This window comes from Anguilla rostrata, chromosome 9 (assembly GCF_018555375.3).
Source record: "Anguilla rostrata isolate EN2019 chromosome 9, ASM1855537v3, whole genome shotgun sequence".
NCBI lineage: Eukaryota > Metazoa > Chordata > Actinopteri > Anguilliformes > Anguillidae > Anguilla > Anguilla rostrata.
Genome location: NC_057941.1, coordinates 40,743,318 through 40,757,323, shown reverse-complemented (window position 1 = coordinate 40,757,323; position 14,006 = coordinate 40,743,318). Strand labels below are relative to the sequence as shown.

The window sequence follows — 14,006 nt, the reverse complement described above, 5'->3', positions numbered from 1 at the left end:
GGCACTGTATACCCTTTAGTAGAGTAGGCTTCATAAATTCAACGCAGGTAGTGCATCTTGTGTTTTCAAGCGGATAAAATGCATCTGGTGTGAACGCAGCCTTATGCTTCACTAGCAAACTATCTGAGCTATACTCTCTACATCAGAGCAGAGAGGACGACCCTACTCCAGGTAGCTGTTTAACCACTGTGGCTTATAGGGGAATTTGAGTCATTAGCACTGCATATCAATCAATCAATCAATTCAATCCTTTGTATTCTGACAAACAGGTTGCCACGCAGTGCTTCAACTACAGTAGATTTTCTAGAAGGAATAAAAAACCTGGAAGAACTTTGGCTGAGCTAATTTGGGGGAAAAAGAAACCAATTAAAAGGCAATTAAGGCTCCTGTAAAATTGTGGGGCATGGAAAAAAACAGCTCAATAAACAAACACTCCTGGAGAAAACTAACTTTGAACTCACCTTGGACACAAGGTGGTGAAGTACTGCATGTTTTATTAAGTAAGGTCTGTGTGTTCTCTTTCTGCTCACCTGTTAAGACAAAATACTATCACAGTATGAGTTTACTGGTCATATTTAGCCACAATCATTTCTGGTGTTGTTTTAAAAAGTTACCATAGCTTTTATTTTAAATGACTGAAACCCATTTGCATCTGTGAATTCAGTTAATTGCATGTTGGAAAAAGGCCTCGGGTAATGCCTCCAGGCTGAAGACGGAGTATTCTCCTCTGCACAGGACAGCCTGGGTTACCCAACATTCCACAGCCACAGTCCATAGGTACGTAGCTTATTTTTTCCAGTTCCAAGATAACTGCATCCTAAATGTGCCCACACTGAAGAAAAACAGCTGGTGGTGACTGTTTTGATTAATACTATAGGAGGCATTGTAAATAGCAGGAAGTCTGATGGAATGGGAAGAACTCAAATGTGTCCTGTCTCCTGTGGTTACCAATGTCTGTCTTTAGCCGCGTTTCCACCGCAGGAACTTTACCCCGGAACTAGGAACCTTTTCGACTGCAGGAACTAGGGTCTAAATTTAGTTCCGGAGGCTTTATTTTACCCCCCAAAAAGTTCCTGCTCGGGGGGTAGTACTTTCCAAAAGTACAGGAACCTTTGGGGTGGAGCTTGCAGCGCTGAACATTTCTGATTGGTCGAGTACTCGCAGCATTTTTTTTGTTTAGTCCAACCGCCATTTTAAAAAAATCTGCAGCCGCAAACCAGTATGTTTTCATAATAACTTGAAATCAAACTTGTATGTTATGCGGCGCAGTAGCCTACTTTTGGTTATAGCCTGCCAACGTCTTGAAATTATAACGTGTGCTCTTCTGTTCTTTTCTTGCTTTAGTATTAGTTTTATAAAATGCTAAGCATTCGTGCTGGGACAGCATATTAAGTACCAAAACATTCAAACGGTTTAATTCGGTTGCTCAATATTTTCTTCTGGATTTTCTTTGTTAGCCCGTTGTAATTGACTCAAAACGTTTGATACAGTTATGTGAGGTATGCGGTAGTTATGCGTAATTTACATTGGTGATACAGTAAAAGCAAACTGGAAATCACCTTCCGGACCTTTTGTCAGAGTAAAATGGTAAATGGTAAATGGACTGCATTTATATAGTGCTTTTATCCAAAGCGCTTTACAATTGATGCCTCTCATTCGCCAGAGCAGTTAGGGGTTAGGTGTCTTGCTCAAGGACACTTCGACATGCCCAGGGCGGGGTTTGAACCGGCAACCCTCCGACTGCCAGACAATCGGTCTTACCTCCTGAGCTATGTCGCCCCTGTATATAACAGGTTAATTCTAGTAATCGTCCCTTTTGCTTTTTCAGACTGCCGTAATTTTACTCTGCCATTCTTCAATTCCACAAAAAGACCAGGAAGACTATGGACTAATTTATGGTGCATGGTTCGCATCTGGAGGGCATACTTCGCTGCTCGGCTAGCAGTAACTTTTTTGAAGGAAAGCAAACGGTGGCTGTACCACTGCTAATTTGAATTTTCACGCAAGTCCGAGTTTTCGTTCTATTCTTGTAATTTTGCGATTAGCCTATATTGAATTGACGATAAGAAAGTAATCAATTCAACAGCAAATTGTTTACAACGTGTGCATGTTTTCTGCTGTTGTTGCCAGTTATTTGTGGAATGTGAATGCATTCTGTCGCCTCGAATGTCAAGACATTAAAGTGGATGTTCGCATAAAAACATAATGAATGTGTTTGAGAGGATATATAAAACAGTTACAATCTGACTATTGGTCTGTTATATCCTATTCGTTGCATAACAACGGTCCAAGTTCAACTACCAACGACAGTTTTGCTTGACAACGGTAAAATATGCCCAAACGGCTGCGGAAGAATATTTCAATTTCAGGTGATTAAATCGATAAAAATCAATAAATACAAAAGTAACCATATATAGTCATTGTTGGTAACCCGTTGTGTATAAGTGGAATAAACCCCTCCGGGCTGTCCCGGTTATTAAAAAATAATGTAGGCTACTTCGGTGGTAGTATGGGATTACAGAAGAAATCATAGGACAGATGGACCGACGACAACGTGGCTTTTTCATACGTCAGTGGGCTAATTTGCCTAATCTTCGCAGGACTTTAGACCGCGGTGGAAACGCAGACAACAATGGGCTGAAGGAACCTTTTAGTTCCTTGAAAAGTAGTTCCTGGGACTAAAAGTTCCGGCGGCTTTTGATGCCTGGTACTGAGGTGGCTTTCTACATTTTTAGGTTATCTTTTCCTTTCTCTGTAGATCTGTTGAAGCATGGAAAACAAAGACATTTTGCATTTTGCTGACTTTCTGCACCGGTATCATGCATGTTTAATACACTCGCAAACCAAAGTGAAAATTGTCTTATTAAATATCGTAGAGCCTGAACATGTATTATTTGTAAAGCAGTGCAGTTACTTGTTGATAGCTAAAGTTCACAGCTGCACTCAGGGTGTCAATCCAAACTTCAGTAACATGAGGACAATGGCAGGGTTCCAATGCCCCAGGCAATTCTTCACACTGTGTGGCAGTGTAATTAGGTTGAGGAGAGGAGGGAGAGTCGTACCTGATCCTTTACTGTTTAGGTGAACATATTCTCTCAGCCACAAGCCCCAGCTGTCCAGGTAGGCAGCCCTGCACACATTTCAACTGTATTGATTAACACAGAGGAGTTGTTTGGCACAGCATTGTTTGGAAAGCTCATATTTAATAGAACATGTAACGGTGCAACAAAGAGCACCGCCAATGCAATTATGGAGTATCTTTCAGTAGGAGAGTTGCTTCATCTTCACAATTTCAAGGTTCCCTTTTCTGCTTGCTGAAACTCACCTCTTAAAACGGAATTAAAGCTGCCAATATTCAAGTGTGGCTGACCTTTTCCAAAAGAGCTCAGGGTCATTCAGAAATAGGCACTACTTGAGTTGTTTTGTAGTTTTGGATACACATATGCCTTGAGCCCATTACCAGAATCAGGAACTGATACTCATTCTGCAATAGAGAATTATTTCATTATTTGAGAGAGTGCATGTTATTTACAGTTGGCCTTGTGGAAGTAGATCTTGGCCAAATACATACTAGAAATAATTTAACAAAAATTATTATTAATAAAAATGTGAAAATACTCCTGCAGTTCCCTGATTATTTACTAAACAAAACATTTCCAGATAGGTAAACAGTTATGCTTACATTGTGGTTAAATTTCACAAAAATTGATAGAATGATTTAGTTAATTCAATTTTTGCAGATATGTATAGCAGTGAAAGAAGCTTCCCAGTACAGAGGACATGCATTTAAAAATGTATTCAATGACAGGGGAAGGCAAATCTGGTCCTGGAGTGCCACCGATATTTTTTGGTTTGGTTTGGTTATTTCGTCTGAACTCCTAGCTCCATAACTGTATTAATTACCAGGCTTAATGAACACCAGTTTCATGGAAGACCCCACCCATGGGCCAGGTTCCTGATTTGCAGGCACCAACTTTGTTATGGAGCTGAAGTAGCACATTTCTGCATTGTTCTCAATTTTTCACGTTAAGCCCAACAAGACAGAGAAGGAGAAACACATGGAACCAGATCTTTAGGGTTTCCATCTGCTTCTTGGTCCCCGTGATGATAAAATCCCAGGGATAATAAAATATGGATGAAATGTTGGTGTCACAAATTTTCTTTTAGGAACCAGAGAAGAGCTGCACCAAACATGGACTTGATGTAGATAACAACAAACAAGACAAAGCCAACAGTAATTGGTGGATGCCTTCTGGCTATATTCCCTTTATGAAAAAAGGGTTCCCAGAAGTATAACCTTGAAATGCCAATGCAAGAAATCAGAGGGTTAGAAATGGACTGATACAGCAAGAATGAAGAGAGGTGCATACAGCAAACATTCCTCCGTATAAAGAAGAGACAGTACCATGATATCTATCCATCCATCTATTTCCTAAACCACTCATATCTGGTCAAGGTCAGGGGGTTGGGGATAGAGCATATCCCAGCATGCAGTGGACGAGAGGCAGGAATACACCTTGGACAGGCTGCCACTGTTCACTCACATTCATACCTATGGGCAATAAAAGAATAGCCTACTGCATGTTTTTGTTCTTTGTCTTTGCATGTCTGGGTGAAATGTAATCAATTTGTGTGTGGTCCGTGACTGAATAAATTACTTCTTTAAATAGAAAAATATTGCACTTTCTATTTTTTCAACTACTTTTTCCATTTTGTCTTGTTTTGCACATTTTAGCGCTTTTTGTCATTGTGCCTGTAATATGCCTTGATAGAATTTTTTTCCTAAAAAGAAAAACAAAAAACCCAGTTTGAAATTTCAAAATCTGAAAGCAATAGTATGGCCAATGGGGGCCCATTGACATGTGGTGTTAGTTTTTGCACTAGTCTCCTCACGCATGAGAAGTATTACATTTTTTTCCTAAAAAAATCTGACCAAAATTAAACAAAGATAACATTTCCCAATCTGAGCTGTAATGTCAGTGGGAAGCAATGTACAATATATTGTATGTGCAGCTGATTTTAACGCTCTCTACTGCACAGTTGAGAATCTATAGATTTTTTTATCCGAATGTAGTAGGGGCAGAGCTATTATTCACATTGATCGAAAGCTTTTCACATTTTGAATCCCCTAAATTGCTTGTTGCTGTACTTTTTTATATGGTCCCTAAATACACTGACAGACTGCCATAGAGATCTAATTTCTAATTTTCAAAGCATAATTCCAAAAAAAAGGTTGTATTTGACTGCCTACATTGCCAGGGTTCAGAATTTAGTGTTATTATCTTATTTGGATGTTTTTTTTGTGAACTATTGAAGCCGAAAGTCTGAATATCCCAATATAAAACTAACTTTACCTGCAGTGTAACATGCACGTATAGAAAGTAAATAGAAAATATACATATAGATGGGTATATCAGAATTTCCAACTGGTTTACACCTCACGCATGATTAGTAACTGGCCAGCAGATATAATAGCTACAGACATAAATTCTACCAAAAATCGAAAAATGAAGTAAAAAAACATGACCTTTCGAATTGGCCATCAGTAATTGGAAATTAGCATTATCACAGTGCTCCATTACTTTGGGAGGAGGTAGAGGATTGAATTGCACATGTACAAACCTGAAATGGATACTTCAGCTGCACTGGCCTAAATTAAGTTATTGACCATGTCACATTTATCTAGCAACTCTCCCCTACCTCAGGGACCACAATGCAGTATAAGAACAGTCATAAACAATTCAAAATAAAAATAAATACAGGAGTTAAAATTATAAAAAATTATAATATAATTTTTTATAATATAATAAAATATATTATAAAAAAGACAATGAACAATAAAGGAAAGCCATGCATTTTTCCTGCTTCTTCGATTTAATTGATCCACGAACATCGTTGAATGGCAGTCGCAGACTAGACCGACAGGAAATTTCAATGAGCTACACTAAAATTGCAATGTGATGCCTGATTTTGACTGACACACCTCATCAGTGGCTCTCCTCCCACTTTAGCACACAGCCAGTCACAAAGTTACCAAACGGCTCAGGTGTATGAAAGTCCATGACGAAAATGCCACTTCTTCAGTGCGACAGCTCGCAATACAAGCCTTGAATGTTAAAATATAGCTGAGTGTTATGACCCTTCTAGGGGTTAAGGGTGCAATATTTAAAATGATGTTTGGCACCAGGAGATGTAACGAAATATATAAGCCTTCTTGTGAGAACAATGAGAGACACACAAGGCGGACTACGGTGAAAGGGATTTTACTGTGATGGTGGTAGGGTTATTTACAAGTATTTACACACATTTCCAAACATAAAACACGCCAAGACACACAACCGAGACCAGTAAAAAAAAAAAAAAGAGTGTTGCCGAAAATAACAAACACAATCCCCTAACTACGAATTTGAAATATAACTAACCAAATAACAATACAGAAAACAAAACCTGTCTAACTAACCTAACTGCGACCAGCAGTCATAAATACAGGGGGCGACACCACCACTAAACTAATGTGCTTAGACAGAGACCTTACCATACACTGTCAACACGTGTATAGGGGCCCCCGGAACTTACCTAACACTGGTCTCTGAAGTGAACCAGGGAGGACGAAAATCTAGACAACACACAGAACTCTCTCATATAACACACAAAATTTACCATTTGCTCAAACACACAGCACAAATGAGGAAACGGAAGACTCCTGCAGGAACGAAATGGGGATATTTTAAATTGAGAGCTGAGGCGTGATTGGAGAAGACATGATTGCAGGAGGGAGCTGATTGGCGAGTTGGGGGGGACGAGTGGGAGAATTCTGATGATTGACAGCGGCGATGACCAATGGGAATAACGAAGGGTGGCACACGGACTCCTGCGGAAATGACAGCAACCGAGAGAGAGAGCAGAACGAAAGAGGGGAGAAAAACGCACGCCCGCATCTCACACGCGAACGTAACACTGAGCATAATAGATTTTCTGGCAGCTCAACTTCAGAATCAACCATTGGTAACTCATGGGGTTTGAAGGAAAGAGGCAAGCCTTTTTTTCTCTCTTATTATGAGACCAAGTTCAGTCAGCTGATCAAATAACCTACTGTAATACACCCAAGACTCCAGTCTGCATACACTCGTAGCTGAGTGATTGCAGCCGAGCCAGATGTGATTGCTCATAATGCTAGGCTACTGCTGCCACCCCAATGTAAATCTTAAACTGAGCTTGCTTACCAACCAGGCCTGCATTACTGTCATGGGACAAATCAACTAAACAACATTAAAACTGACTAGTGGATATTTCAACTCCTCAACTCTTTCTATTGTTTTTGCGCCATTAATAAGGTGCGTCAGGAGGATAAATGCTCTTCTGAAATCCACGACCATGTCCTTTGTCTTTTCTGCAATCAAGTCTAAAGGATTTGCATCACAACATTGTTAGAACTGGGTGATAGTAGTGTGGAGTGTTTCCTCGGAGTTGGAGGTGTCCACAATCACTATGTCAACTGAATACTTAATAATATACTTAACTTAAAAGTTATCTCAATAAGTATTATCTCAGGGCATTTGCTCCAGCAGCCATCTGTGTAAAGTGTGAATGACACAGGAGACACCACTGAGCCTTGTGGTGAGCCAGTGGAGATGGTCCTGATGTTACTGCATTGGCCTTTGTATTGAGCCCATCGAGCTCTTTCTGTCAAGAAGAACATTAGCCATAAAATGACATGGGTGAATATGCAGGTTGGTAGTTTCCGAACCATTAAATATAGCTTAATCGTCTTGGACTCACTAGAGAAATCTACATGCACAATTTTGTAGATTATGTTTATCGTTTGACTGGTAAATGATGTAAAATCCTTCTGGGTGATGTCATGAGAGGAATGGCTGAAGACAGTAGGTGCTGTAAATATAGTGCTCTAGCTGGATGGAGAGTCTCTGATGACCGGTTCCCACTGATGGAGGTCAGGGTGCACTGGCATTGAATATAATGCAGGAGGCCTATGCTGGATTCTGGCCTTCCTGCTACAAGCTGAAACAGGGCTCCGTCTGCTTCATATGTAGCTGGTGGTTCAGGTGCTTCTGATTCCTCTTGATATTCTTAGAAGGGATGGCCTGCATGTAATGTGGGAAGCATAGAGGCTTGTATGAGTTGGGATCTGGGAGGCACATCCACTTCCAACATTACTTTGACCAGCAGCTGAAACAGGACTCTTCTACCTACCTTGTAGTATCGTTCCTGCAGCTTTTTAAGCGAACTTCCTGTCTTCCTCCTTGAGTGCTGGAAAGAAAAGTGGGTGGCATCAAACTATATGAAGGCTTAAATAAGTAGCCACCCAAGTGCCTTGACAGATAATTTGTCACAATGGATGGCCTGAAGTACGGACAGTGACGTTAAGTGGTCCCCTGAATGGGTCATATTGCTGCAGCAGCAAACAATCTTGTACAAAGGACTGTGTGAAAGATTCATGATTTGCAACCTGATGGACTTCTCTTAAATGCTGCCAGTGAAGTGTTAGTCACACATGGGCCCTGGTTTGAGAGCATAAACTGTGAATCACAACAATAGAATGACAATGATGATTATAATATTAATACTCACATTTGCTGTGAGCACACAGTGAATAAGTAATGTCATGCTACCAAATTAACCCTATTACAGTTTCCCATATTTACATGCTTTTGAGCTTGTAATGGGACAAGTAATTAGCCATTCTATTGTAAAACAGTCACATAGAACTTCATCATTTGACTGCAAATTCCCTCTTGATCGAGTCATACACTATTACTGATTTTTACTCTTCTTGTCAGCCAGGTGGCACAAATATATTCTAAATGGCAATGAGGGGCGCAAGTAGCATGACATACTACCAAACCTGGAGGAAATGCGTGGTTAAGCATGAAGGCCAAAGTCTTACAAAAATGCCTGGTGAATGTTACTGTCACCAGATTAGTTTATATGGCTTCTATGACCAGTTGACACAACATTTATAATGAATTGTATTACAAATAAAGCCCCACAACTTACCTGCCAGAAATGAAATTATCAAGCATAATTACAACCAGAACAATGTTGTGTTTACGTGGAGGACGCATATTAACAATGCCTGTTAGGCTGCCTGTTTATACCAAAATAAAAAATAATTAAACAGAAAACTTTATTATTACTGTAAATGTACGCACATTTACTCTTCCTCCTGACAAAATTTCATAGAGTACATCTGTGAACATTCACAACGGAGGACACTGGCAGGAATATTCATTTGTCAGGCATTTATGTACATACATTAATGTCCCAGATAGGTCCTCTTTGGTAAATGTTCAGTGTTAGGAGCAAAGAGCGAGTCCACTTGAGTGAGGCGAAATTGACAAGTTCTCCCAGATTACTTCTCCACAGTGCTAATTGCTTTAGCCACTGCGTGGAGACACTAACTTGTCAATGCTCATCAAGGTAGCCTCTGCAGCAGCAAACTGAGTAGTTGAACTATATGATGCACTGTCAGGATGTTGGCTGTGAATAGTAAAGGAGCTGCATAAGTCACTTACAGGACAACAGCATTAATGGGAAGGATTTATGACAAATTCTACTGAAAAAAACCCCACAGATATACCACACATTGTGCATGTGCAAGCTGACTTGGAGTTACTTGAAGAGCATTTTCTTGGTTTAAACCACAAACCCCATACTGACCTTATACTGTGCCAGTCACTGTAAAGCCACCTTGTCAGAGACTTTGGTAAGTAAGTTGAATATCGTTCATTACACATACAAATGTCTGAGTCAATTAACAACTTGCGCTAAAAGTGAAAATATTATTATAAAAGTGAAGTGAAAGCGCAAACCCCCTGGATTTATCATCGTAAGTACTGTAGCAAAATCATCAGCAAGATAATACAAACACAAAATATTATTTTTATTTCTTTTTTTAACTAAAGACTACACAGGATCACCAATGTAGCTCTAGAAGGCATCTACATTTGCATTTTATTTACAGCAGGTCTTTCTTATTTACATAGTCAAAGAATACAGTGTTGGAAACAAGTGTTGAGGGAAAAAAAAGAAAAGCAAAACTGAGCAATCCTCAAAACGATTTAAACTTCAGAATAAAAAAGGGTTGTGTTGCAACAGGGCAGTTCTCAGTACAATTTCAAACGATGCTTATTTGCTCCGTCCATTTTTCACTTTGTAAAGATTGCAACAGCAAACAAATTCCACCTCAAATGGGGTTATGGTCGCCAGAGTAACGAGCAACACCTATGATAGATGGGCATTCCTAGACTTTAAAAAATCAGATCCCAGTGCTAATTAGATGTCCGTGGATGTGGACAAAGGTGTTACAAAGGGTTGAACAATTTCATTCCTGGAGGGCCAATTTGTTCACGCAATGTGTTTTTGTCGCAACATGATTATTAATGGTTAATTTCTGGAATAGCTGCATACGCCAGTGCTGATCCACTCCTATATCGGACCACTGTAAAACAGTTCCAGCAAGGACATGTGCAGTCTGCAGCTGCAGCCCATGACTTTATCAAAAATGTCAGACGAAATAAATGATTGGACTGATTAAGTAATGAAAAGCAGAAGTTGGCAAGAAATCCCAAAACAGATCGGCCCTCGTGTACTCCGGGTGCAATATCTGAAATGTTGGCAGGTCTCCTGAAGACCGATTCAGATGTAATTAACATATGTAATGGCATAAATACTGCAACACGCTGACTGTGTGAAAACACCTAAAGGGAAAGTATACAGAACATTGTCCACTGTGGGAAACGTAGGCAGCTGGACTGATCTGGGAGTGAGTATGTGCAAGGGAAGGACCAGAGGTAAGGCTACTCACATTTCAACTGACTGCAGTACAGTTCAACAGACCTGCAGACCACATGTTAAAAAAACAAAAAAAAAACAGGCATATAAGTTTTATGATAGTGCCGTGCTACATTTGCCATTTGGCGTTCCCCTTTCTCTCTCAGACAGCTTCTCTGCCAGTCAGAGCTGAGACAGACACAGAGAAATTCTGTTTTCTGTAAAAGCACATTAAAGAAAAAACACAAAAAAGAACAAAAACAACCCCCCCCCCCCAAAAAAAAGAAAAGAAAAACACTTAAGACATTATGAATGCTGACCTAAAACAAGTAGAATTCTTCCCTGTACACTTAAAGTTCCACATTTCTAAAAACATTCTTATTAATAAAACAGTTTTCCAAACATGTTTGTACGTTATTTCACATGTGGAAACAGCCTTTAACATTTTTCAAGTACAACAGTTAGCAATAAATGGGACAATAGTTCACACTGCTTAATTCACATTTCTTATACTGTAGTTATATATATAAACAAGTCAAAATAAATCTAAAACCATTTGAGTAAAGTACCTTTAGCTCTTTAATACAAGATAATGATTTCAACAGTATTTTCTGGCTACTGCCTGCTTTAAAAGGAGTTGTTTAGTGACCACAGTATGATATGAACAATGCTTCTGCTATTGTCTCTCTTATGTGGCAAAGGGGCAAAAAACAAATAAAACAAAAATAAATATGATTTTCATAAAAGCGATACTTCACAAGCAGATCTGGTACCACACCTGGCTACCCACACACTCTCCATTTTGGTCAACTTTTAAAGACACTGCATTTATGTTCAGGCAAAGTGAAAGTCAGCCCTTGGGAGCTTTGAGAGTGGGTGAGTCTACGTATGTAGGAGTGTAGGTAAAGTCCTGCCCATTATTACAAAAAAACATTCAGAGGAAATGAGCACTTACTGAAACCAGCAGGGATGTGGACCCAGGTCAGAAGAACAGCAAAGGTGATGGGTTCCATGTCACATCATGTGCCCTTTAGTGCTTGTGCATGTATGTACGCATACGCATGTTCGTGTCTGTGTCTCTGCATATATATGTGAGTATGTGTAGAAGAATGCGTTCATGAGCATGTATGTCTGTGTGTGTGTTTGTGTGTGTGTGTGTGGTTGCGCGTGCACGTGTGTGTAAATGTACGTGTGTGTATGTGTGCTTTTCAACTGTGGGTTTTCAAGTATAAAATGCAAGGAGGGAAAGAGAAGGCACCTCCTTGGCTGAATCTTGATCAGGTGGAATGGAACAGGTTTGTGATTTACACCACGTACCTCATAACCTTTCCCACCACCCCTTTGCCAAGTATTTTCTTCATTTTACCAACACGGGGCAAAAAAGGTTTGTTGCCAGTTTCACTCTCTAGCAGTCGTACTTTAGAATGACTGTCCATCAGCAACTAACAACAAACACAAGCGTAAAGTAAAACTGGGCACTCTTTGTTAAGTACAGCGCAGCAGTAATAAAAGAGTTTAAAACGGAGTCATAGAAAGAAATAGAGTGGCCACATAAGCAGCTGTCTTTGGCAAAGAGTCCTCAACGCTGTCTGTGTCCATCTTGCACAAGCGCACGCGTGCAGTGGGGCCTGTCCTCGCACCCGTGTCACCTGCGGCCCATCTCACTCTGTCTCATGAAGTGGATGTTGCTGACGCTGTCCGAGAGCTCGGGGTACTGGTCCACCGAAACGACAAAGTACCCGTCGTACCCCTGGACCCGGCCGGTGCTGAGCAGCTGCTGCCGCTCCCCGTCGGTCCAGGCACGGGACCCGTCCTCCCCCTCCCTGAGTCTCTGCCGCTCGCGGACCCACGCCTGGCCGACGGCCCGCTGCCGGGCCAGCTCCAGCACCCGGGCCTTCTCCTCGTCGGCGCTGCTGCCGTAGCGCGTGTTCAGGCACAGCGTGCCGTGCTGCAGCGTGATGTCCGTGATGCGCCTAGTCCTGCCGCCCACCACCGCGTTCACCTGCGTCACCGTCACGTTCACGCCCGTCTCCAGGGTGCGCCGCCCCGTCGTCATGCCGACCAGGGACAGGTCGGCCTCCGCGGGGCCCGACTTGACGAAGTAGTGGGTGTCCACGCCGTCCACGGTGAAGTGCAGGCCCTGCAGGTAGAGGGCGCCGTGGAGCACGGCCGCTGCCCGACGCCCGTCCTCGTTGGCCACGCTGATGACGTCGGCCGCTACCCGGCCATCCCTCAGGGCAAACTTCACGCCCTTGCCGAAGATGCTGGGTCCCGAGGCGAAGAGGATCCGGCCGGGGGCCTGGATGCACCCCGCGCTGGCCGCCCAGTAGATCTGGCCGAAACGCTCCAGCTTCACGAAGTTCCGCACCTGTCTCTTCACCTCACACTGCGCCCCCAGCACTGACTGCAAAACAGAGAGAGAAACTGCCATCATCCCATACATCCCCAAAATCATTTTTTAGTGACACCCATACTGCTTCACCTAAACATTTCCTGTGCTTTCCCCCCCTCCAAGTGGCAAAACGAAGAACAAATTTTTGAATGCCAACACTGGGATGCCATCGCACCTCCAGCGCCAGCTCACTGCCCCCCCGGAGATGTAGAGATCTCCCACATCACATCGAGCTTTTCAGGAAGCACAAACAGGAAGAGAAACCCAGGTCATCCTCACCCTCCAGTACCATGCATGGGAGTGGTGAACAGGAGATGCGCTCTTCAGCATATGACAATCACTACATTCATTAACGGGCGCACTAAAGCACTGGTACACTGTCTGTATCTATACACGGCCTGCTAGCTGCGTGCGTGCTAGCCCTTCTGCCAGCTCTCAAGTCCCCACAGTGTTCCACACTCCTAGTCTCCCACCGCTCTGTTTCTCCAGTGTACGCTACGCATCCCAATAGCACGCTTCAGTAGGCGAATAGCAGCAGGGAGCGTCTCTGTTCTCTGAAGCTTCACCACCTCGCTCTCCTCCTCTCTGCCCAAGGAAGAACCATGCTGCTCCATTAACACTTCAAAAGTTTAATATTTCCCCGCCCAAGCTATGAGAAATTATCCATTCTTTTCATGTCAAGACAGGTGCGTGCTGTGCCACATGAGGTACGCGACCCTTTGAGAATTCTCCCGTTTGCTGAAGAGGAAGGCCACCACCCTCCTATTACATCTGTTTGTTTTAGCCATTTTCTTTTTTTTGCGGCACCGAGCCCTTGCTAATA

At 42.1% G+C, this 14,006-nt stretch overlaps 1 protein-coding gene and 1 long non-coding RNA gene across 7 annotated transcripts in view; one reads left to right on the top strand and one right to left on the bottom strand.

Moving 5' to 3' along the window:
• Positions 1-268: 268 nt before the first annotated feature.
• LOC135262415 (uncharacterized) lies at positions 269-4,582 on the top strand. 2 transcript variants are annotated; one of them, XR_010332228.1, is made up of 3 exons: positions 269-505; positions 665-777; positions 4,168-4,582. It is a non-coding gene; the product is annotated as an uncharacterized LOC135262415 (long non-coding RNA). The 2 variants fall into 2 exon arrangements; XR_010332227.1 differs by lacking the exon at positions 4,168-4,582 and adding an exon at positions 2,759-2,884 and having other exon boundaries at positions 273-505.
• Positions 4,583-9,880: 5,298 nt separating this feature from the next.
• Positions 9,881-14,006, bottom strand: part of LOC135263761 (teneurin-4-like) — a 243,476-nt gene continuing 239,350 nt past the window's right edge. For all 5 annotated transcript variants that reach the window (XM_064352121.1, XM_064352122.1, XM_064352123.1 and 2 more), the window contains one exon: positions 9,881-13,195. In XM_064352121.1, coding sequence (XP_064208191.1) covers positions 12,437-13,195 — 759 coding nt within the window. In that variant the 3' untranslated portion in view covers positions 9,881-12,436. The remainder of the gene's footprint in view (positions 13,196-14,006) is intronic.